This window comes from Coptis chinensis, chromosome 6, assembly GCF_015680905.1.
Source record: "Coptis chinensis isolate HL-2020 chromosome 6, ASM1568090v1, whole genome shotgun sequence".
NCBI lineage: Eukaryota > Viridiplantae > Streptophyta > Magnoliopsida > Ranunculales > Ranunculaceae > Coptis > Coptis chinensis.
Genome location: NC_141461.1, coordinates 87315118 through 87341596, shown reverse-complemented (window position 1 = coordinate 87341596; position 26479 = coordinate 87315118). Strand labels below are relative to the sequence as shown.

Genomic DNA, 26479 nt, shown 5'->3' with positions numbered 1-26479 from the left:
TGAAATTGATATATGCTTAGACAAGGACCCTTAAATGATACATTTTCAGAAGTGGAGCTCATAGATGACAAAGAATAATCAACTCGATCTTTAGCAAAATAATAATAATAATCAGCTAAACGATATTTATGCATTTTGGTTGGCTGTTTACTTGTTCAAGGTTTTGCAAAAAATCTACTTTTAAAGTTCCACTTATAAGCAGAGATCAGACTAGAAAAGGTGGACCAGAAAAGATTAACAGCACTGCTGACTTACGTTACCTCGGGTACTCAAAGTCTCAAACCATAATCTTGGTGATCCAGTGATCATGTAATTCAGTGACTAAAATTCAGAGATCATGTAATTCAGTGGCAACGATCATATTTTAGGTTCTCTCTTCGGGGGAAGACACTGTGTACAGATCACTTGGTGACTTGGATAGACACTGTTCTCTACATTCAGACATTTAACTTGGCACATTTTATTTAGCACCTGGAGAAATAGTCACCACCCCAATGAACGGTGAGGTGGGTGATTTGGAATTGAAACGATTACCATTTTGGCACCAGGATCCTAAATAATGCTATACATGGTGAGTCCTAGGTTAAATGGATTTGAATTCTGATCATTCTCATTTTAGTTTTATATTTTGGTGGGCAACACAGGCTTGCAACAACACAACCACCAAGGAACAATACCCATCAAGAGACTATTTCACATTCTCACTAGTCCACTATCACATAAAATACATATTTTGACAAACACACCCCCGTACTTTTTAAGATTCGGTATGTGCCATTTCATTGATTAAAACATTCTATTGACGCAAGATGCTAAAAAATATCAGGCTAAAAAAAACTTTCTTACATAGGCTATCTGAAATTCTGAAAGTATAACACGATCAACGGAGATATGCCGATAGCTAAGGTTGCATGATAACAATTACCGGTCAACATATGCAACAAGTTCAATACAGTACATATCACAACTTTACCTATTGTGAACTACAATGTTTAGATTTAACCCTTCGAGACAAAACAAACTCCTACGATTGTCTCACAATGCTTGTAAGAAAAAAACAGAAAGCACAGCCATCAGGTTCATAAGTTGGAAAGAAAGAAGAAGCATGAATAACTCAATGAAGATAGCTGACATTACTGAATGCACTTACGTGGTATATAGTGATACTAGTTATGTTATACCATTTCTCTTTTCAGATAATACAAAACAAAAAGGTAAAAAAAACAAAAACTAAATAAACTAGTACACAGCATAGCAGTGGGGCGTGAGCGGAGAATTTGAAGGGAGTAGAGAGTGCAGAGGGAGAGAGACGAAGAGAAGAGATCAGGACAGGCAAAAACCAATCAATTGACATTTTGGCCACATACACCCCCCCCTCCCCCCCTAATCCACCCATTTGCCCAGAACCGTTTGCTCTGCTCGCTTGAATATACACGCGATTCAAAGTTTAGAAGTGATTCAAAGTGAAATCACCTCAACAAACAAGATATTAAGGGTAGGATTCCAATTTCCATCCAAACAATTAATATCTAATCGATAAATTACAAAATAGCTCTAGCAGTGCATTTAGGGACAACCAAAAAGTAAAAATGCCCTACAACAGTACAACTGTTGGCAGCCTCACCAAAAACAATCATCTTTGTGCTCTAACTGAGTCCTTTGATTTCGGTGTCAAATCAATATACTGGTAACTGTATTTTAGATCCACCGTGTCCTTTGGTGCAACAGTCAAACTATACTGAATGTTGACGATGATGCTATGGACACTGAAAACCTCCATCTTGCCCAACACCATAATCAGCCGGCTGATCTTTGAAGCGGTCGCAAATATGTTGAAAAACAATCGTCCTTGGCTCCACATCAACCATGGAGCATAGAGTAGCCTCCAGATGACCAGATACAAGCCGAAAACATCCAAACACAAACTGGGTATTCAGATTTCCACCGACTTGTTATTCATCATAAAGTACCTGCTCCAAAATATTTTTGAATTTTGATTGGAGATGCAAACAAATGTAAACTACAGAAGCTAAATATGATATTCCTGAAATTTTAATGGTTATGGCATTCTACACTGCCAAATTCCATCAAAATTGAAATTTGTCGTATGATAATGAGCAGCACTTACGAGAATGGAAAAATAGTCAAACCATGATTGGAAAATTCTCAGCTTGTTTCCCGAAGTGGCCTAGCTAATGCAAACCATGATTCAGGGTTCACTGACATCAACAACTCTACGAGAATAACTTTATCTGGCTGCTGAATCTTGAGCCCTGGTTCTATTAAGCCTGCTTCACAGTATCCCATTAGTATATCTGTAACACACCAAGTGTATTAAACAGATTATGGGAAGTATCAGAGACTTACCAAGGGTAAGCTTTCGCGCATTGTAAAGCTCTTTTGCTAAGGGATTACTCGCCCAATGATTAACTGCCAAGCGGCTAGTGGGCTGAAACCCAACTAAACTGCCGTCACTTGACAAAACCACCTAGAGACTGAAGGAAAGGAGTAAGTCAGTAACACAAGAGAAGTTGCAGACGTATGACTTTGCTCTCCAAACTTCTTCTCCGTTAACAACACTACAATTTTACTCATTATCGTTCCCAATGATCTGGATTAACAGTTTCAAATTTATCTCTATTCAATTCACTGAAGTTATCTGCTTATAGAAACTGCAATATCTGCTCTTTCCTTCTCCATTTTTTTAGAATTTATTTACAAATGATGAACACAAAAAACTTCGTGTCTCACAAAATTGGGCATAACAAGATGTGCATTTTATTTGAAAGAGAAAATCAAAATACGAAGTATAAGACATAAACTGCATTTTGCAAGTTCGTACGATATGGAGGGCTTCTTTCTTTCCCTTCCTCCTCTATTCTTCTCCTCTCGAGTTGTAAATCCAGTGAGAGCAAGAGCTCCACCGGCCACCAGTTATTAAGTACAGGATTACTTTCTAACATTTTGATGAACTTAAAAGAAATTTTGAAATTCAAGAAACAAATCTCCATGTTTGCAAATGCTGGTTGAAGAGGTATTAAATCCTTCATAATGTCCTAACACTGCCAAATCCCAAATTAAAGTAGTGAACATCCATCCAGGAGAAGCCTAGCGTTTGTTTAAAGTTTAAACAATTCAGCTGTGAATTTGTGGTCTGGGTCTACGCAAACCAGGTTTGTGAGAGGATCGGTTCATGTAAAGTTGTCTACCCATGCAAATGAAAATTATGAAATGTAATTTAATGGATTATCAGTTGAACCAAAATGTAGTTCGTCAAGCAATACTGCAAGAGGATATCTTGGTTATTCTTTTCCCTAGTAACAAATTGAAATTTCACGGATTAGCAATATATGCGCGTGCAGATTAATATGTTAAAGTTATGAATCCTTTCCAGTTTTTCAATAAGATGGAGAGAATAATGGGACCACTGAACATACCTGATAACTGGCAATGTCCTGAGCTGATGTCTCCATGTCAGTACTTATCTGATCTGAAGATGGCGCTACAGTATTAGACATTTCCACTCGATCTGGTGCATCTCCAGTGTAGATAGTATCAGTATCTGATCCAGTGCTGGAAACCTCTTCATGTAAATTCAAATTATGCAACTTCCTCAAATAATTTGGGAGTTCCCCCGTCCAGGCACCAAGATCTCTTTCCGTCTCTATATCCCCAGGCCAAGCAACTGCATCCTTGAACTTTTTTACTATTGCGATGCACAGGCTTTCCAACTTTTTGTCAAATTTTTTTTCCATTAGGTACAGCTTGTGAAATCGATTACTTATCATAAAGTAGTTGCAAATATCAAAACGGGAAAAAGATTCCCCAACTCTAAACAAAAAACAGCAGCAAGGATACTCTTACACTTTGGGCCATCCGACTCAAAACCAACTGGCAAGCAATGAATGGATAGGCCCAGGAACTTATATATTGTTATGCAAGGCTTTCACTCTCCGATGTGGGACTATATTAAACATCTCAACACACCCCTCATGTGTGACATTACTTGAGCCTAACATGTGGACAACATATGTTTGGGTGACGTGGACGAGCCTTTTGGGACAAACACACTAGCCTGCTCTGATAACATCTTTAACTTTTTGGCATCCAACACAAAACCAATTGGCTATGAGTGGAGACGCTTAGTAACTCATATACTGTTATGCAAGGTTTTCACTGTCCCAGGTGGGACTATATTAAACATCACAGATACCAATACAGTCAGCTTACTATTGTTTCCTAGTAGCATAAACCAATACAGACAAAGTATTGGTACATTAAAAATATAAAACAGGTGGACAGAAATAATAATAGAATTATGTAAACCTGATTAAATTCTTTTTCTTAGAACAGAGAAGGTTTCTATTATGTACCTCAGATTCTTCCAACTTTTGATGCTGGTAGCATTCAGTTTTAGATGATTGTTCGGTAAACAATTCCGACCGAGATCTTCTGGTCTCATAAAGACGAGAACGGTAAAGCTGAGCTAGAATACTTATGGAAACCACAAAAAGACCACCAACAAGCGTGAGAACTAGCTTTTTCCACAACGAAGTGCTCCTCTGCAAAAAGCCAACCAATTATAAGGTCAGAACACCTCAACGGGCAGATAGTCATTTCGATCAGAGGTTTGGTAGCTCACTGGGCTTTGATTTGGGAGGAGTGGAGGGATACTCTTTTTGGGCATTTTTATGTTTCTTTCTTTTCTTATATGAATTGGACATCACGCTTTCTAATGGTCGAATGAATTTAAGTAACAAATCATTAAGCCCACCAGGGTTGGGGTAAACACTGCTGAGTCTCAAATATAAATAACCAGTCTGAACTTGCTTGGGTTTGCAGTAAAACCATTTGGTTCCTCCCAATTACAAATAAATTAAATAATCAATAACTCAAACCGAACTCAAATGTAGGGCATTTCCCATTGAGATAGTAACTCAAAAGTTCTGACTTCCCATCTTCATCTCCATTTCTTTCGTCCGATACAAGGCAAAAATTCTCACCAACTGAACCTTTAAGGTCTCTACTGCCTATAATTTATCCGTAAAAGTTATACTTCATTCCCAATAAAAGTGTTACAATCCAGATGGCTAGCACTTAGCAAGGAACTAAGAATAGCAAACTACAATACCACATGATTCCCAAATACAAAAAAACTACAAAACTAGTGTATCCCAATTACAAATAAAATCAAGAAATCTCAACCCCCTAAACATGGCGATATTCCTCGATTAATCGTACTTAATGTCCACCCAAATCTTGTGCATTTCCCTTCCCTTGTTCTCTAACACTCTCCGATTGCATTCCAACCATATCCCCCACACTATTGCCTTAGGAAAATATTTCGCTAGACACTTGGGCACTTGGGCACTTGGCTCTTGGAGAAAGAGCCATCATGAAGATGGCACTGCCAGGAGTCTCTCTAATCTCACCCTGACACCTCTAAGGTTAATTAAAAGATGAGAAGCAAGTACACCTCCTAAAGTTGCTTAGCCATCAGACAAAGAACTAATAATTGGTCCACATCGTCTTCCACCACCTTACAAAGTGAGAATACCTAATCACCTACAAGGTGCAAAATGGGAACATCCCCTACCTATTCAAATTGTCCCGCTCACCCTAGCAAGGTAACTAGTTAAGTCCGGACAAACAACCAATGGAAGTAGGTGGAATCATCACAGTTGCCAAGAAAGATATAGTAATAAAGATGAGTAGAAGTACCTTATTCTTTGACAATTTTGAGATATCTGCAACAACCCCGCAGGAAAGCTGCTTATTTGGTAAAGTGTACAGGTCTTCATAATACATATCTAGACTGTCTGCCAATTCGACCTGCAAAACTATTGACTTTTGAGTCATTTGGCATAAATGCTTTCTTAATACACACACATATGTGTTATGCTATGTGCGTGTATTATATCTTTATGTTTTCAAAGAACAAAAAATTGATGCACAGTGTCCACTTGTCCTCACAATAGCCTGAATATACAGAAACTGCAGAAAAATACACTTAGCAAACTAAGGTCTCAATGACAACATAATAAATCACATTATTTCTAAATGTAAGTAAGACTTTCAGTTTCCAGACAACTAGAAGTAAAAAGACACCAACAATAATGCTCACACGCTTTTAATAGTAGAAACACCACAGCTTGAACTTAAGCAAAACAACAATAAACAAGATGTCACAATGATATGCTTTTTCACTACCGAAAATTATTTCTTAGCACAATGAACTTTATGTATCCCAATTTAAAAATAATTATCTAAATGAAAGAAATATCCCTCCAACGTTTCCATAATCTTTTTGGAATACTAAAATGCCTTGTAAAATTGTACTACCCAAACACAGTGCTTAAATAAGAAACGCAGACCTAACCAGCAGCTGAAATTCCAAGCCAATTTACATGGAAGCATTTAATCTCATTACGAGAAGCCCAAGTTTTCAACTAAACATTATGCTAAGTAGGTCCAGCTTCAAAGACTAGGATTTGGTTATCACTTCTGTCTAGAACTTTACCCTATTTTAACATGAAGATGAGAAAACCCCCACCTGAGTATGTCTTCTCTACATCATCGAAAAGCCATTTATACGCATTCAGGCATCATCGAGTGTGTATGTTTGTGTGTGTGTGTATGTAACAACGGCCAATCATCAATGCATTAGTTATAATCAATGTTGCATAAAGAAAAGTCAGGAACTTGAGTTCACAAATACCAAGCATAGACAAAGCACAAATTAAGAGGCACGCATACTTATTTTGACATGTAACATTGTAAAGCATATGCATATTATGCACTTAAAATATGCATATTGTGCAGTTAAATAATACCGAGTTCTTTCTATCTACACAATATCATAGGTCGAAATTCCCCAATTGATACTAGGGAAACAAGAGTGGGAAAACAAGGAAAGAATCAAATACCATTTGGGAATGGATCAAAAGGACTTCCCACCTATTCTCTACAGCGTTCTTCCACCCTTCAAACTTCACATTCTTCAGTTTATTCACATCGACTTGAAGCCTGTAAGCAGGTAAATATTCAGTAGCCCAAGTAATGAACTCTGGACCACCAATTTTTCCCAGCTTGGAGTATGTTAATGGCATCCACCGCCTATACTTCCTTTTAATTTCTATTGGTGTAGAAAATTCTTTTATCTCGAAATTTTGAGAAAACATCTTGGCACTTTTGACTAATTCATCTTCAGACATTTTATATATGATAACTGAGAAGTCCTTCGATGCAATCCTTCTAGGCTTCTGAAACCAATCTAGAAAACTATTTGAAGCTGTACCAATGGTCCCTTCTCCAAAATCCATTTCAGTGCTTTCAAGGGCATACATGCAAACAGCTTCTGCAAGGACAGACAGAACTCGTTCATCCGATGAGCTTATGGTGAAAATTGCCGGAACCTGCAAATGCATAAGCCAGTGATGAAATTACACTAGGACCTGAGTCTTAATATGAAAAATAACAAAAATACTGACAGCCATGTAACCTCTCTTGGATTTTCAAGATCCTCCATATTTCTCTCAGCTCCAGCGCTGAGTAGTTGCAGCTCAAAACTCCAAATACGCTGCAAGACTACTTGTCTGAATGTCATCGCAAGTATATTTTTAGATGTCATGCTGGACAGCATATCTTTAGGGAGAGTACTTCTAAGCTTCCTGGCCTTCTCTTTGACTTCTCTTGTAGGGAGAAACTGTTATGAAACCCACAAAACATTTGCAATCAGCTTATTGGAAATCTGAACATGTTCAAGCTTATAAACTGACATTTCTTTAAATTTTCACACAAAAAGCAGTAAATATTCGAATTTAAATCAAAGAGCATGAAAAAAGCATGAAATTTTAACACACACCAATCTACTAGAAACAGTAGTCCGCTCATCCGCCGACCCGGGAAACACAGTTTCGACAACCATAGTATCCATATCAACTTTAATATGTTCATCAGCAGCTTCACCACCATCAGCAGCAGCAGCAGTTAATGCTTGTTCAAAAGAAACATCTCCAACTAAACTCAGCCTACACAAATCACTCTCATAAGTTCTCACAGATGGTAGACTACTGGTTTTCCCATTGTTTTGAGTTATGGAAAGAAGGAGTTCTTGCTCAGAAGAATATGAGAAGGTGAGAAAGTTTTTTGTTGGGGTTTTGAGGAAGAGTGTGGAGGGTTTAGGGAGAGAGAAGGAGTGGAGAAATGATTTTGAGAGGGAGTATGAAAGAGACATTGAAAGATAGTGTAAAGAGGTTTTGAACACGGGGTGCTTTATCCTTTTAAAGTATCGAATGAAACGGAATTTTGTTCATTTCAGTTTTCAAGTGTTAGGAAAATTTTATATTCCGGGGGGTGTGAGCGGAGAATTGGAAGGGCTTGGAGAGTGGAGAGGGAGGAGTGGAGAGGGGAGAGGGAGAGATTGAAAGGGCGTGGAGAGTGGAGAGGGAGAGGGAGACGAAGAGAAGAGATGAGGACAGACAGAAACCAACCAAATGACATTTTGGCCACATACCCCCCCCTCGGCCCAGAACGTTCGCTCCGCTCACTTGATAACAACAGAAAAAAAAAAAGGTAAATTTATTCCCTACTATCATGTTGGTGATATTATGATTATGTTATTGCATAGTTCGTTTTAAAGCAAAGGGGGGAAGAAAGGGAGAGGTCCATCTAATATATCAGTTGTCAGTAAACACAATCCCCTTGATAAGTAGATCTTCAACAGGCGCTATTGCTTCTTCTTTTTTGATAGCTAAATTTTTTTACTAACCCCTTAAATCTCCTTTTCCCCGCGGAAGATTGGAATCAAATCCAAGGCCTAAGGCCCAACCTCCCAAGGACAACTGGGCTACTGGACAGCTTCTAAAGTACAAAGAATCAATTTTAGGTGGCCATGATCATCCCATATGAGCACATGGTGAGGCCCTAGCATCGTCTCAAGCAGGTCTTTATTATCCAAGCTCAATACTTATGTCTTCCTTAAGTATGCACTGAGTCACCCAGTGTACTATGGCTTAAGCCTGTAAAATTGTAAGACGTGACAGTAAAGCCCCAAAGGTTGCTATTGCTGAAGTATAAAGAATAAATTCTAGCTGGTCGTGGTTCACCTGATATGCACATCTAGTGAGGCTTCAAAATCGTTTCAACCTGACTCTTAGCTGTTAAAGCTCAATAGTTGCAACTTCTTGAAGTGCGGCTTGAGCCTCACCACGCATATTAGCATAAGCCAGCCTGAGTGGCTGAGTGCCTAAAAGCCCCACAATACCGAAAAACATTGAGGCACACCTAATATGCTTTATCAGCTGAAAACTGTCTAATAGTTCATGAACTAAGTTGCATTGAGGATATTGTGTTCATTACCAAAGGAAATGAGGTTTTCATCATCCTTCTCACAGTGATCACAAGAAACACATCAATATCTACTGTATTAACAATAATGGCTGGGATATCAAAGTTCCATCTCAAGCGAAACCTGCAGAACTCTATATAATAGTATAATCCCTTCGGCCATACACCTATATTACTTGGTACTTATGTGGTTGCTTCCCAATTATGTGATAAACAGAATAGGGACAACAGCTCAAGTCTGTCTAGTTTTCTAGTACTAAATACTATACTCCTTCAAACAAAGTGAAAGCAAAGACATCGGTGTTTCTATTAAGTGCCTGGAAAAAATAAGAAAGGTCAACTGTTGTCATCAGAAACACTTAAGTTTGAGCTAAGAACCACAAATGGGGGTTCAGACTGATCATTCTTTGTGATTGGGCTAGTAATCCGCAAGAAATTATCTGGTGACTTAGTTGATCTATTTCTCAGACAGCTAGACATTTCAAGTCATTGATAGGGATCTCCAAGCAAAAAATTGTCCCTCTGCTCAACTGTCTTTATAAAGCAAGCCAAATGGCCACCAGGACAACAAAGAGCAAAAGTTCCCCTAACTTTTTTTTTTTTTTAGAAACCATGGCGTCTCTTCTTTTAATAATGTGTAGTTTGGGCAGTCTAATATCCTGAAGTGGTGATTCTAGCAAATCCTTTCACATCCAGCAAAAGTTTCATAGGAAATTCTTGCTCATCTACCACCTCCATTATCCTGTGCTAGCTTCATAGACCGCTGATTTCAGAGCTGAGTCACACCCTTTCACCACCTTGGTAACATGTGAAATAATCACATCTTTACTAAATCTCAAACATATCCTGATCACCAATTCCAGATATACCACATTACCTATGGAACCCACACAAGTTTCCAGCACCAGTCTTAGTACCCAACAACCTCCGGACTTATCAACGACTAGCTCATATGATGGGGAAAAGTTCTTCCTAAAAGCCTCAATGCAAAAAAAATTAATCTGAAGCCAGCCTCAAGACTGTAAGCCAGTTTTCCTATATGGATGTTCCATTTGATGATATCCTCCTATTAAAATCCGCATGGAGACTTCCACATTACCTACTCAAGAGGGAAAGTGGGAAACATTTTAAAAGGTCCTCCTTTAACAAGGGAAACAGGTAAACCTTGTTTTCACAATTGTTCCTCAGTTGCACCAACGACGATCCAATACAAAAACAATCAGTGCTCAAATGAAAGAGTGCCAAGTAATATCAGATCTGACGAAATGTATCAAATTCTTAATGAACTAACGAGCAAACAATGAGGATGTGATTTCATGAAGCTGGTGTAATTGATTAACATATGACATCCTTAAACAATAAAAGACTAAATGAAATAGGTAATACAGTACCTTTGGTGGTTTAAATGGATAATCTGAAGGGAAATGAATAGTAACCAAAAAAACTCCCCCAGCATAAGGACTGTCTGGTGGACCCATAATTGTTACTTGCCAATGGAACATATCTTCCGCAACAGGGCCTGTAAAATATCAAACACGACAGGGAAAATTAATACATTGGTTATCCAACATTACTTGTTTGTGAGCATCCAAATATTAAAATGAAAATAGTCAATTGCAATTGTCAATTAGCCCTCAAATAATGAAACATCATAAAAGAGTTTAGTGTAATTTGTTCTAACTCTAAAAATGTCTTAAGAGTTCCACTATAGCTGTCTGGTACTAAACTAGAATTATGTATTAAGTGCAAAAAATATCAAGTTCCACTATAGCTGAAGCAAAATCAAAACCACAATGGCCTCTTAACAACTTACTACCACAATGGCTTATTGTTGTAAATTACCACATTGTTCAATTATACACATATGAGATGCAGCAAAACGCTGTTATCATATTTACCAATTTATCTAAAAAGTAAACTAAAAAGCACACACAACGAGGATAGTAGGAAATTGTCATGTAGCTCAGTAAGGGGAGAGCAAAATATAGCCTTCAAGGTCGTGTTAGCCAGAAGTTATATGGCATATGACAAAATCATCCACTACTTTTAAATTTGGTCCATTAAAAATTAAATACCACTTCCTTCAGGGAAGGAAAGAAAGAACAAAACTAGAATCAAACACACAAACACGACGAGAGCAATCTGGTTTAAGATAGACCACTGTCTGTGGGGATCTACTAATATGGGTAAAGTTTTACCAATGTCTGAAAAAACACCAAAAACTTTACCGTCGCAACCGTCAGGTCATAGACCCAATCCTACTTACTAGCTTGGTATAAAAGCAAACTTAACAGAAAGTTTGACAGACAATTTTTTTATAGAAATCTGTTCTAAAGATGTTGGTTGTGTCTTGGTATGTGGCCCTAATATGAAATCCAGTATCAAGTTGATGCAAATGCACTCAAGACCTTCCTACCACTACCAATCTAGAAAAGTTTAATAAAAATCAACAACAACACCATGGGCATTGGAGGTGAGATAACTACACCATACTCTGTTCAAGGCCTATGATCAGACATCATCAGTCGACATTGCTCCACAAATCTCTCTTATTTTTCCTTGATAAAAAGACCCAGTCCTCCACTGCCCTAGTGCACTACAAAGCAGTATACTATGTCGACCATAAGAGGCTACATTTTCTTTTTCTGTTTTTTCTGGATAAGTAGTCTTTATTCAGAGGGTGTGCTAAAATTACAACTGGTGACTTCGTGAGTGAGAGTGGACAGCCACTGCTCCCTATCTTCCAGCCGATCCAGGGACTTTGGTGACCTTTTTTCCCTTGGGCTTGTAGGAGTTACTAGAAATGGAATGAACAGCACATACATCGTGGCGTGAAATGAGGTCTAAAAAGTGAGTTTGCATAGATGGATATACACTTGCTAGACCTGGAACTGGAACTGATACATTTCATGATCATATCTTACCTGCTCACTCTTAGGTGGCCTCAAGGCATATTTGTTTCGACAGAAAAATAAAATATAATAGCCAAAATAGAGAAAAGAGAATTTTTTGCAATCGTGAATGCAAGATTGGACCAAGAGTTAATGACAGGGAAGCTAGATTTGCACTCTCAAGCATATTTTTCAGCAACTAGATTTTATGGAAATGATTGAAAGGAATATACTTGCCTTCTCGATCTGGTCTTTGTAGGCATTTTACTCCATGTTCAACGCCTACAACTTGTGCCCCAGCATCTGTAACAGGCTCCAAAGGATTATCTCAGAAAAGATAACAAACAAAAAGACATTCACAAATAACAATAAAGAGAGTCAGCAAGTGTAGACAGTACATTAACCATTATATACTACTTAGAATTTGTTGATGCTAAATTGTTATTGTCTTCACCTAATCTAGTTCCTGGTTATACTACTGAAACTCAACTGAATATATGTACAAATTAATAAATTATCACAAGCACCTGACCACTTATCTTCATATTCTAATATTTACAGTTAATTACTATATCCTCTTCTATTGAAAAGTTCCAACCATAAGGGTACTCTTGCGCCATCTTGTTTCTGCTAAAAAAAAACAGATAGCCGATCTAGGTCGAGTTCCAAGTTCATCACAAAATAGTACGTCCAGAGAGGAATAAGGCATAGTAGAAGAACACGTAGATGGTGGAAGCCCATAGTCTGAGAGGTGTCATCTTGGTTTTAAAAAGTTGTTAATTAGTCACACTAATAAACAGACGAAAACAAAAACAAAAACAACAAGTTTACAGCAGAAAGAATCTGACATACCCGACTTATCCCGACTAGATGGTAACTATAGTGTGCAAAGCAATTTCATAGTAGTAGCAACCTGGAAGTATATACAGGAAACCATCTGCAGGAAATATATGCATTACGAAGTCAAGAAAACTATCACAGTGAATCCTATAAAACTAGTGTAGATTGTTTGATACATACCCATAATAAGCTAGGGTACATCTTCAAGATCCAAAATCAGGTGAAAATGCACTACAATGCTAATCACCAATAGCCTCTACAGGAGCAAGAGCCTTTCTTGAAATGGTGAAAGCGACTCGAGTCCCTAACAATAATCTCGTGATCGACAATCTTAGAAATGAAGGTGAAGGCATTGTGACAATCACCACAAACACGGAGGTTCTTGGTAATTCGAATGGGTGCTCCGGGGACTGAGGTAAGAATTCCATAGGCAAGAGCAAGCTTCTCACTATGCTCATATAGAAGATCACTTTTCTCCTCTTCATCCACATCATGAAGTGCAAAGCTTGTTTGGGGTACATATCCGATAACCTTAATCCGCCGAATCAAGTCCCCAAGGAACTCATATATCTCCTGGGACAATGGGTGAGACCTGTCCCCTGCAAAGAAGGATGCTGTGCCTTTCTTTCCTTGGACCCAACTGCAACCGGGTCTCTTCTTTACCCCAGTCCTCTTCATTAACAATCTAATCCTAGCTACATCTTTCCAACGTCCAGCACTGGCATATATGTTTGATAGCAATGTGTACGATCCATCATAATCAGCATCTAGTTCTATTAATCTCTCTGCAGCATACTCCCCAAGCTCGACATTTGCATGAATCCTGCAAGCACTAAGCAGTGCGACCCACACAATCGGGCTGTGCTCCATAGGGGTTCCTTTTATCAGTTTCACTGCTTCGTCCAAACGACCAGCACGGCCCAAGAGGTCTACCATACAAGCATAATGCTCCTTCCCTGGAGCCACACCATACTTCCCCTGCATAGTGTTGAAGTACTCTATCCCTTTTTCAATCATCCCTGAGTGACTGCAAGCATAAAGCACCACAAGAAAGGTGATTTCATCGGGCACCAGACTTGCTTTCTGCATCGTATTAAATACCTGCAGAGCTTCCTCACCCCGGCCATGCATTCCGTACGCAGTCATTAACGAAGTCCACGAGACATCATTTTTTGTGGACATCCTATGGAATACATTTTGAGCTGCATCAACATCCCCACACTTTGAGTACATGTCTACTAGACAATTGGCAACAAATAACATGGAAGATTCATAACGGTTACGAGTTACATAGGCATGGATCTCTTTGCCAGACCGCAGGGCAGAAAGACGCGCACATGCCATTAACGAACAAGATATAGTAAAAGCATTCGGGCGTGTAGATCCACAGAGCATTTTTGAGAAGAGTTCAAGTGCTTCATTAGCATCCCCATGTTGAGAACAACCACCAATCAGAACGGTCCAAGTGACAACATTCTTCTCTTTTGATGATATTGACTCAAAGATGGTCCGCCCGTAGTTGAAATTCCTACATTTAGCATACATGTCAATGAGAGCATTTTTCACCATGAGATCCTCCCCACAATCACCATATTCTCGATTTATTACACCTCTGATTACATAAGCATGAGTTTCCTTACCCTGAAGCCAAGCTCCCACAGCAGCACAAGCTGACAAAAGGGACACCAGCGTCACTGCATTAGGTGCTGACCCTGAAAGCTGCATTTTCCGAAACACATCCAGCGCTTCAACACCAAGTCCCCTCTGAGCATACCCTGCGATGACAGCACTCCATGTTACCACATTCAATCTAATTTCCTTGTCATTCATCTCCTCAATGAGTTTCATAGCCTCACCAAAGCTACCACTTTGAGAATACACAGTAACCAATGCATTCCACGATACCACATCTTTGTCCTCCATCGTGTCAAATGCTTTCTTTGCTTCTCCGATCATTCCACACTTACCATACATATCCACAACTGCATTACCCACAAACACATCTTCAAACAAACAGCTCCGAACAGCATACCCATGCACTTGCTTTCCTTGCATTAATGCCCCAACAGAAGCACAAGCCGGAAGAATATTAACAAGACTCACCACATCCGCCCTCAACCCCACACCCCTAGAATTCATCCCACCAAACATATTCAACGCTCTACCCACTTCCCCACTCTTCACAAAAGCACCCACAATAGAGTTCCACGACACGACATCACTAATCCCTCTTTGAGACACTTCATCAAACACTTTTACCGACTCATCAAGCTCGCCACACCGAGCATACATTGCCACCAAAGCATTACAAACAAACACATTCGACTCATACCCACTTCTACAAACAACACTATGGACCAAAACCCCACGCCAGACACACTGAATCTCCCCACAAGCTTTAAGTACAAACGGGTAAGTAAAACCATCAGGTTTCCAGTTTAAACTAAGCATTAAACAATATAAATTAAACGCGTTACCCTGATACCCATTACTTACATCAGCTTTAATAATTTGGTTCCACCAATAAACAGCATTCGAAGAGGGCGGAATGGTTTTCAGTAAGTCTACAGAAAATGTATATGCATGAAAGTTTACGTAAGTTTTAATGATTTGGATTACTATATTTTCTGTTAGGTAATCTTGTTTTAATACAACTTGTTGGTGTATGTCTCTTATGTCGAAAAGAGACTTGCATTGGTTTAAATTTTTTATTAATGGAGAGAAGTCAATGGTAGTAATGAGTTTTCTTGATGTTGAAGTCAAGAAATGGCGGGTGGTGGCTGATTTGAGAAGCATAATGTTTCAACTACTTAAAATTGCTTGATTGTGGATTATTTCAAAGAGTCGATAAATAAATGAAGTATAGAACAAAATCTCCTGCAAGAACGAAATCTTGGATATCGGTTTTTACAAGCGAGATCACGATGAATATCTGTTGTTAAGTATAGGAAAAGAAAGATGGTCGCTTTGATCAATTCCTAAATCAAGAAATTGGGTTAGGAAGCCTATTCAAGATTATTATTTTATAGAATTTACTACTATTTATCTTTTTTAGATAGTGAAAACTATTTAGAGCATTTCCAATGGACAATATATACACCTCCACATAAGTGTCACATAAGTGCCACTAGGATTTTATGACCCCTCTTACACATTAATAGTTTTTACACCCAAAATTGTATCCAATGCAACAAAGTTTAAGAGTTTGTAAAATTAAAAAACTGAGAAAAAACGACGGTCAAAGTCCGTCGCAAGTGGTTTAACTAAAAAAGAAAAAATCGCACGTCACTTTGAGTAACGTCCGTGGTTTACTTAAAACTGGCCCAACCAATAAATGATGGTCTTGGCCTGTCGCAAACATTACAATTTTAAAAAATAAATAAAATAAACGTGAGTTTAAGTGACGTCCGAATTTCTTTTTAGTTGGGACGTTACTTCAAGTGACGCCCGGGATGTTTATTAACTAATAGTCGGATGGGGAATTCTCCACCCCCTCTATTAACTATTAGCTTATCACCTGGGATTTACACCCCCCATTGGAAGCATGTTTTTGACATTTATAGTGTAAATTTTACACTTTAAACAATTTACACCCCCCATTGGAGATGCCTTTATAGAATAAAAAAATAGGATTTTTAGGATTTGACTATAACTACCCACATTTTGTGGAAGTGGACAATTTAGTTATTGAGTTTTATAACCGTTTTATTATCTCTTTTATCCTTAAATAACTACCAAATATTTTCACTAAAAATAAAGTAATAGAATTCACTTATAACCACGTGGTTTGCATTTTAATATGATATATCACAAACAAAAACCACAACAATTAAACCACCTACGTTATAAACTTAACACATTTTAAAATGCAAATGCACAACACATTTTAAAATGTATATGCACCCACATTGTAAAGTTGCTTACACATTTAAAAGTGCATATATATGCACAATGCATTTTAAAATGCAGATACAAAATGCATTTTATTATGATATGAGTTCGACTAACTACTATGAAATGCAACGAGTTGGTTTATGGTTTAGTGTTTAGAAGTTTAGAATTTAGGCTTAGGGCCTAGTTTACAAGGGGTTAGGGGTTAATGTCTTAAGGTTTAGGGTTTAGGTTTAGGGCGCCTAGTTTGTAAGGGTTTAGGGTTTATGCTTAGTGTCTAGTTTATAAGAATTTTGGATTTAGTGTCTAGACGTGTAAGGTTTATGATTAGGGTATAGTGTCAAATGCCTCTACAATATGGGAGGCGTAACAATTTTTAAGTTTTTACACCATATGCATTTTAAAATGTAAAACATGTTATTCTAAGTAAATTATCTCGACTATTTATTTAAAAATATTGAGTTCAAATAACTTAATTATCGAGTTGAAATGCATTAAATCAAGTGCATTGTAATATTTATAAAATTTCAATCGATTATGGAGGAGGAAATCTCGTTATTTCCAGTAGTTGCAAATAAATTGTAGATGTTGGTGTTTATTGGACAACGGCCTGATGATTTGGGTGATAGGGAATGACTGCACTCTTCTTGGGATAAGAGTTGCCTACGTATCAAGTTTCTTGGGATAAACTTGAATCAAGTTTTATGTAGTTCATCTCTCTCTATTTATAGATGTCTGAGCTGACCTTCCATATTTGCTCTGGACCGTTATGAAGTGTAGATCCACCTTGTGTGCTATCTTGATGATTCGTCATTACTCTACTGTTACAAAGTTAATGTCTCCATGATTGTGGCGTTGATTGAGCTCCAAGATTGCGCTAGTTGGTTTGCTTTCATAAATGGTTGTAACTGATACTATGGACGACCTGGGTGTTGGGTCGTGGGGTACGATTTGATGGTGTGGGACGAGTTGAAAGAGGACGACCTGGTATGTGGACACTTGTATTATAGTGTGGAACGGAGGGTACTTACACAACCCCCTTTATTTTTTATTCGTTCTTTAGATAACTGTTGCGTGGAAAAAGAACGGTTTAAAAAGTAAAGTTTGAAAGCACGTGTCTGACAGCTGTTTGTTTTGAATTTAGGTTTCGGAAAATGTGCGGGAACTGTTGGGCTGGATTCGTGGGCCCGAAATTACAGCGATTTGTGAGTGAGTAATGATTTAGGTATTTGGGAACAAGAAACATTTTTGTAGTCTCGAGGTTTTGGCAGCTGAAGGGTTTTGACTTGTTAAGGGCTTCTCTTTCTCATTTCTCTATCTAGGAAAATAAGGAAAAAGCGAGCAAAAAAAAAAAAACTTTTCTCATCTTCAGTATCAGGTGCGTCTTTTGATCTTGCAAACTTTGATCTTTTGTTTATTCTAGAACTCGTAACGTCTGCTACCAATGATAGCTTGAGTGGTGAAGTTGAAATTGATGAATGGAGAGAGAGAATAGTAAGTGATGAAGAGGAAGATGTTGAAGTTAGGTCTCGTAGTGGTGATGAGGCTTCGTCGTCTCCACTGTTGGAGACGAGGGATAAGGATACGAGGAAGCCTAGGTAAGAAGATTGTTATGCTTCTCTAAGAGAGGAGTTTGGTTGGGTGAAGGCCGACCTGGCCATGTACGACCTAATGGGGGAGAGGAATTTGTTTAATAGTGACTACGTTTCTTGGGGTAGAGGAGTAGTTGTTTGCTATGGATAGTTGAAGGATGGGATAAGGTTGCCTCTATCCCGTCTCACTGTGGAGGTGTTGAATTATTTGGGAAAAGCCCCTTGTCAGTTCATAGTAGGGGTGGGAATTTGGCCTTAACGACCCTAACCCGGCCTTGACCAACCCGACCCTAAGCCCTATAAAGCCCTCACAGAGTTTAGGGCAGGGCCGACCCGACCCTAAGGCCTTCTAGGGCAGGGCTAGGGCTAAGGTTCTGAAACATAGGCCTGACCCTAATTCAGCCCTAACCAAGCCCTAGTTATAGTTTTACATTTTCACTATAAATACAAGTACCATAATTGTCCAACTCTTTGTTAAATATTTTAAATTAAAATAACATTGTCCTTTGTAATTTATCACTTACACCCAAAGGTACTTCCAATAACTTGTCTTATATAACAAAAACTTATCAACCTATATAGCAGCCATGAAGAACAATGAGCACTAGCCTAATAAAAAAATAAGATTTTATTCCTTTGATCATCAAATCAAAGTCTATAACTTATTATTCTCAATTTATTTTCCCACTTACTTCTTATAAATTATATTTTTATTCACATCCAAGCCAAGTCTAGAACTAAAGGTTTCCGTCCACACCATTAAAGCGAAATACATAATAGACATTTGTAACATAGAAACCGAAAAAACAACCTTTGTTTGAAAAATGGCATTTGTAAAACGAAGAAAATATATAGGCCCGGCCCTAAAACCCGACCCTGAAGCCTTTAAAGAGGGCTTAGGGTAGGGTCAGGGCTTGAGATTTAGACTTGTGACCCGGCCCGACCCGACCCTATGCTGACTTTAGGGCCGGGCCGACCTGGCCTTAATATCTAAAGGGCTTTTAAATGTTTAGGGCCGGGCTAGCCCGACCCGGCCCATTTCCCACCCCTAGTTCGTAGGGAACAGTTGGAGGATCTTTGATAAGAGTCCAAAACTATAGTTTTAACCCTGTAACAGTCATACTTTTAGACCAATTATGTGAGTAATAATTAAGAGTTAATACCGATTCGTGTTTTTATGCATTTCGGGCTTCAAAGTCCATTTAATGCGAAATGTGCCACTTTAGCGAGATAAAGAAGCAAAGGTCGGTTGCTAAGGAGTTCTGTGATTAAAGGCCAAGATTCAAGAAGGCAAAGCCTTTCTAAAGCCCGGTCAAAAGCTGAAAAGTCGACGCGGGCAGAAACAGCACACAAAGTCAACAGAACTTCCGAACGCCGTATCTTTGGACTCAGACCTTGGAATTGGGCCTACCTTATGTCAAAATGACCGGATCGGAAAGAGCTTTCCACTGGTCTAGGCCTTGGCCCAAGCAGAGGAGCAAAAGTGGACGAAAAGTCTGTTGAAGACAATTGCAGCTGAAAAGGCCTTTTTAGACTGAAAGAATTGGGTTTTGGGCCTGATTCTCTAGCCCAAAACATGGCTCCAAGCCCATGCACGATTTTTGGATCTGAAAGTATAAAAACAAGAGCTTGACTCTTTGTTAATGGTAGATAGTTAAGGATAGCTAGTTAGACCTAAAACAATAGATAATTATAGATCTAGTTTTTATTTAATTAAATTAAGTTTAGTTTATATTCAATTCTTGTTTTAGATTAAACTCTTAGAATCATTGTTCTTAATTAGTTTGATAAATAAAATAGCTATTTGTCAATTTCGATTCTTGTCATTTACAATTGTTAGATCTAATTTCATTTATTACTTGTTATTCAATTCTTAGTTATTAATTAGAATTTGATGATTGTTTAATTTAGATTAGTAAAATTCAAATTCTTATATTATGTTTAATTTTAATTTAATCGGAAATGATTGCGTAATGATTCTCGGCTAAACCTCCATTAGATGGGGTTGAGAAGCTTTGATGAAAGCTTGATTCCGATTATCATAGAGTCGTCGTAATTTCTATTCCACTCTAGAAACGATTAATTCACCATGAGAATGGGTTTAATCGTTCACATGCTAGTTATGAATTGGTAGAAATGCCATGTGTAATTAGGGATTAGGAGTAACCAATTGTTCTGCGGAGCAGTTCAATTCGGATTACGACGATTCGTCGTTAGTGGGATTAAGTCGAGTTAAGGTGGAATCAATCCCCCTCTAACTCCTTATCATAGAATCAACGTAGCATTCCCATAGTTATAATCGACTAGATGGTAGTTAGATGCGTAGTAATCTAGTTGCCATTTTGTAAATCTCTCATTAGACTTAGAGTTTAGTTTACTTATACGTAGAGAACACAACATGCACGGAAGGACTAGGAGTAGAACGAATCACTCTACTCCACTATATCTCATAGGATTGAGAGTAGAATCTTTGATAAGCAATCTAGCATCATAAATAGTTTTAGTTTACTTACGTTTTGAGTTCATCGTTCATTTCGTAGGTAAACTATCAATTTTATATTTTATCAAATGGCGCCGCTGCCGGGGTAAAATATTCTTTTTATGTTTATCAAATGGCACCGCTGCCATCTTAGTTTCACTTTCGCATTGTTTTTGTAGTATAAGTACTTTTCTTAAAGTCCCATTTCACCCACCCACCCTTGTTTGATTTATACTGTGGTTTTCCGTTTCATCGTTGAAAAGTTCCGCGAAAAATTACACCGAAAGCGCTTTTGCACTCCATAAGCACGAACGGAACGAGCGACCCGCCCCCATGTGGAGCGTGACCCGCCCTAAATCATTGTAACTTGAAGTTACACGAGGCATGCGACAGCCACTAGCCCTGCTTAGCCGCCCCTAAGCGATTTTTCCGAATTCTACGGTTTTGATTGAACTTTGATTTTTCAAGTTTTTTCGGTGTTCTAACTTGTTATATACACCGAACACGCGTAAACAAGACGCTATTCATAAGCAAAGCAAGGACGCCAATCGGTATTCCTTTCTTCCACACCTCGCATCTCCTCGTTAGAGGTTTATACTAGTATATCATAATTGTTTGGAGTGTTGGCGTGTTTAGCTAAGTTTGGTCTTAGCCTTGTATGAGATTAAGGTCCGGCCGAACAAAACACCGAATGTAATTACACAACAACGTCAACAAACAAGTCTATCTAGTATACCACCCACTACACCTCTAGCTACTATTTCACACACACAACCCGATATAATAACGAAGGCGAAGAGACTCCTCTCTCGACTTCTACAAAGCCTTGAGCGATAGCCCCAAATCTTGCATCGTTCTAGCGGACCGATTGGGGATTTCGAATCCCCAAATATTTTTAATTTGTTACCGTTTTTTCATGGATTAGACCATGAAAAACTTTATCGGCAGACACGCGTAGGATTGAACAAGTCCTAACAACATTCCACCATCCCTACGGTTGGTGCGGAACAAATTAAACTAAGGGTATTCCCTTTCACCTTAGCCGATAAGGCGGCATCTTGGTTAAGCGCCCAAGCGCTAATTACGTGGACTCGTGGGCTAAACTTGTTCAAATTTGTTTATGAAACATTTTACCCCCCCTAAAGATGGAATGAGATGCTTTCCAAGATTCATTTATTTCAACAAAATCCTCATGAATCATTTTGAGGCTTGGAATCGTTTCACCGATCTCCTTATAGAGTGTCCACATCATAACTTAGCGAAAGACACGTTAGTTCGAGCCTTTTCAAAGGACTTCTACACCACCATAAAGAAGTCCTAGACATAATGAATGGGGTAGTTTCTTAAGCAAAGGAGCCTCGGAGGTTTATAAATTTTTAGAGGATCAAACTAAAGCGAAATAACAACGGGGGGTAGTGACGATATCCACGCTCCGCTAGTTCATCAAATACTGATTAAGGCCGGTATGTTTGAAATTAAACACGATCCCGAGCTTAAAACTCTAATCGAATCACTTTCACTAAAAAGGTAGAGGCCATTTATGTTCAACAAAAGTCTATCCCGTCATGAATGTAAATTCAAATCCATGTAGTTTCGTTGGAGTCCTCAAAGATCCCGACTTAATCGCGTCAATAGCCTATGAGCGGGCTTGTTCCATTAATAGTGAACCTAACTCCCCTTGGAGACAAAATCCCAACCGGTTGGAGAAATAACCAACACGCCACACCTCCGTGGTACAATAATCAATATGTTAGGCCAATATACGGTTTTAACCAAGCTCCACCATGACAAGGAGTGGTCGGGGTAATTTTAATAATTATAACAACCAAGTGCAACCTCGACAAGGACAAGCACAAGGTCAAGGTAGTTATAATAATTATAATGCTAATAGAGGTATCGTTCGGTAAATAATAATTATCAAAATCCACCCATAAATAATTCATGTGAAATAGTTCAGTCCACACCACCCATGACTACTACACCCACACAACCGGATCGTCTTGACACCTTCATACAAGTGAGCCAAAACTTTTCCAAACCATGGCTCAATCTAACCAAGCGGCTTCTACAATCCGTTAATAATTTAACCCAACGGTTGGCCCAAGATAAAGCCCAACCCAAAGGTGTGTTTCCAGGTCATGCAATACCTAATCCTAAAACAACAAAACAGCCTTTGAGGTAACCGATAATACTAGTAATGAATATGAAAATGTAGGTGAGCTAAATGCCATCACCACTCTCCGATCGGCAGAGTGGTTGATAACAAAGTAACTATGCCTATAGTTACCCCACCAAGAGTCCCCTACACCGCTATTTTACTAGATACCGAAATAGAAACTAAAGAGCCTACCACTATAGAGGTACCGGTTACAACACAACCTAAAAGAAGTAAAGCCATGGTTAAACATCCGGTGATACCATTGTTAAATATAGACAAAACCACCGTTTTCACAAAAATTAGCCATGTTAACTAGGGATACAAATTATGAGGAGATTAGGGACGTTTTCAAGAATCTAACTATAAACCTTCCCTTCCTCGAAGCTATTAAAAAGCTACCACACCATATATGCTAAGTTTCTTAAGGAGTTGTGTACTACTAGGCGTAAGACAAATATACCAAAAGACGTTTTTTTAACAGAACAATTCCCAACTTTATCTGAACATAATGGAATTGTTAAGTACAAGGACCCCGGTAGATCCATCTGCATCAATGCACCTTAAGAGATTCCTATCTGACGACCGCGTTATTAGACACGGGGGCTAGTGTTAACTTACTCCGTTTTTTATTTGTATAAACAAATAGGGTCTAGAGGAGATGCAACCCACTAAAATGGCGTTGCAATTAGGCGATCGGTCTATTAAGTATCTTAAGGGTGTGTGGTGAAAATGTCTTTGGTAAAAGTTCGGGATTTCTACTATCCGGCTGATTTTGTAATCCTCGATCTGTAAGTCGCTAACGACTCTGTCCGATCATCTTAGGCGCCCTTTCCGGCAACCGCCAACGCGCTCATTAATTGCCGTGATGGTTCAATGTCCATGTCTTTTGGCCATCTTGCCGTTGAAGTAAATGTTTTTAAAACAAAGACACATTTACCCGATTCGTCTATGGATGGAGAGGTTAGCATGATCGAGAGCTTTGCTCGAGATTATTTCAACAACACGTTCCTTGATAATCATATGCCCAAATTTCTTTCCTTTGGAAGTTCAGACTCCAACATTTTCATCCCTACACTAGTCGATACACATATTACAGATGAGGATGACATAGATGACTTTCTCAAAGATATAGAGGACTATCATAGTAACATGGATATGACCAATCTAGATGAGGAATTCGATGAGTTTATTAGAGCAGGTGATGATTCACCCTATCAAGAACTACTTTGCACAACATCCACCTCGACCCCCCCCCCCCCTTCCACCCTTTCAAAGGAATCTCGAGTTTTGCACTCGATCCTTTTGTTTCTTCTGTGATTCATAATTTTTTAAATCCACCATAGTAAACAAATACTTCAGAAGGACAAACCATTTGACACCTTCATTTTCAGACTTGTGATAGTCCCTACCTACACCATGAATGAGTTTTGTGCTAAACCCACATCCTCATTTTTTCCATGCTTTCCTTCTACAACTTATCCATATCCACCATATTCTACACAACCATTCACTTTTCCACACTTATTCACTAGGACACCCTCTCGTTCAAAAATGAAAAAGAAGGTGCATGCTAGGTTACGTTATAGGGTTATCCGACTCCGCTTTTATTTCACTAGGTTGCGTCATAGGAAATCTTGGTGCTTGATTGTGTTTGGATATGTTTTCTGTGATATTTATTTATGGAATGATCCTCACCTATTTCGGTTGTTGATATATAATAAATTGCATGTTCATACATATGTTTAGAAAAAGTCTCGAGTATCTGACTATAAACGACTCAACTTTTGTGTTTGGTGCATTTCCTTTTATTTCTGTATATTGGTCGGTGCACCATTAAGGTAACCGGGCCCTCCCTATGGAGTGTGTGGCTGTAAGTACCGGATCCTAAGTCCACGTTTAACATAATTCACGTTTTCCACTCTTGCATGTTTTCTCGGATTTTTGAGTCATGTGTCTCTATGGGGTGAATTATGTCTTTCTTGTTTATTGTTTTTCATTATAAAAGTAAAAATTTATATATATAAATATTAAATAATAAACATAGTAATCTAGGAAGTCTCGGGAATCTGACTTTAAAAGACCCACTGTTAAAAAAAAAAAAAATCAAATTTTCTAAACTTTGTTGTAAGAAATTTTGTTTGGGGGTGGGGTGTTCGTGTTTCCGTCCTAGAATGTTTTATGTCCCATTAGAGTTGCTTAGGCCGTTTAATTTTATTCGATTCGGGTTGACATAATCTATGAATTTAGAGTTCAATCGTTAAGATAACGTCACGCCATGCACGACTTCGAGGCATTTTCTACTATCTTATATGTCATCCACGGTCGGAATAGAGTCTTTTATGGATCATTGGATTGGAAATTCTCTCCTGATCATTTCCATATCTCATTCGCAGAAATCGGACCAGTAACGAAGCGGCAATTTTAGTTTGAAGTTTCGAAAAATCGAAAAATTCAAAATTTCGAATTAGGCTTGGGGCCCAACCAAGACCGGCAAGACAAGACCCGCACCTTTACCTTTGCCCCAACAGTCGCGTTCATCTTTCCAAATCACCATTAACGACCACCAAAGCTCCAAACCTAAAAAATAAAAAATAAAAAGAAACCAAATTAACCCACGCCAACCATCAAAAATCCAATTCAAATCTCCTTTAAAACCAAACCACCACCAAATCCACCAACTTACATCACCAAAAACCCACGAAAATAAAAAAATTTAAGCTATCGCGCCACCACCGCGCCACCACCACTGTTTGGTTCAGTCAGTCGACTCAAATTCCACCACCACATCCCATCCCCACTACATTCCAAACACTAAAATGGCTTCAACAACGTCGAATTTTGCCGGAGCAAGCTTTTACTGGTGACCACTTTGCGCCGTTTTACGGTGACGAAATGATCAGTAGAGACTGGAATAGCTTGTGGTACTCGACCGAAGCCTTTTACCACGAAGACTTAGTCCGACGGTTTTACAACACAAAGGAGAACGAGGGGACTAGAATTTTTGTTATGGTGGCGAAGAGGAGGAAGGAAGTAACTACTGGGTTGTTGGCTGAGATTCTAGGCATTCCGCCTAGAATCCATCCGATGTCACGCGTTGTAGGAGTCCCAATATAATGGGGTAGAGCCATTGATGAGCGTGGCGATTACCAAAGGAACTACAATGCGAGATCGCATTGTGTTCGCCGAGCATCCCTCGAACCAACCGGTGGTCAGGCTTCGATGGATTGGTCGGAACGATCTGGGGAAGGAGAAGGTCGGCGACATCGGTTTGAACTGCCTC

The 26479-nt window shown here is 38.8% G+C and overlaps 1 protein-coding gene across 9 annotated transcripts; it reads right to left on the bottom strand.

Moving 5' to 3' along the window:
- Positions 1–1489: 1489 nt before the first annotated feature.
- LOC147495129 (uncharacterized) lies at positions 1490–16117 on the bottom strand. 9 transcript variants are annotated; one of them, XR_015200462.1, is made up of 12 exons: positions 13260–14447; positions 13092–13176; positions 12477–12542; positions 10740–10867; positions 7502–7705; positions 6927–7415; positions 5722–5832; positions 4374–4562; positions 3438–3731; positions 2368–2495; positions 2151–2288; positions 1490–1970 (listed from the first exon to the last, which is right to left on the bottom strand). XR_015200462.1 is itself a non-coding variant. In XM_086569658.1 (12 exons), exons 4-11 carry the CDS (start codon positions 10848–10850, stop codon positions 2167–2169), a joined length of 1689 nt encoding a protein of 562 aa, XP_086425784.1. In that variant the 5' UTR covers positions 10851–10867; positions 12477–12542; positions 13092–13176; positions 13260–13319; the 3' UTR covers positions 1490–1970; positions 2129–2166. The 9 variants fall into 9 exon arrangements, 5 of the variants coding, with proteins under 5 accessions (XP_086425784.1, XP_086425780.1, XP_086425781.1 ...); XM_086569658.1 differs by having other exon boundaries at positions 2129–2288; positions 2368–2488; positions 3438–3764; positions 5722–5847; positions 13260–13319; XR_015200461.1 differs by lacking the exons at positions 10740–10867; positions 12477–12542; positions 13092–13176; positions 13260–14447 and adding an exon at positions 7865–8420 and having other exon boundaries at positions 2129–2288.
- Between the last annotated feature and the right edge of the window lie 10362 nt (positions 16118–26479).

Coding starts and splice junctions, on each gene's coding strand:
- LOC147495129 (XM_086569654.1), bottom strand. CDS start 8,236: ATGTCTCTTTCATACTCCCTCTCAAAATCATTTCTCCACTCCTTCTCT. Junction 3,765..4,373: donor AAAAGTTGGAAGAATCTGAG/GTACATAATAGA, acceptor CGATTTCACAAG/CTGTACCTAATGGAAAAAAA. Junction 2,489..3,437: donor AGGACATTGCCAGTTATCAG/GTATGTTCAGTG, acceptor TTCAGTCTCTAG/GTGGTTTTGTCAAGTGACGG.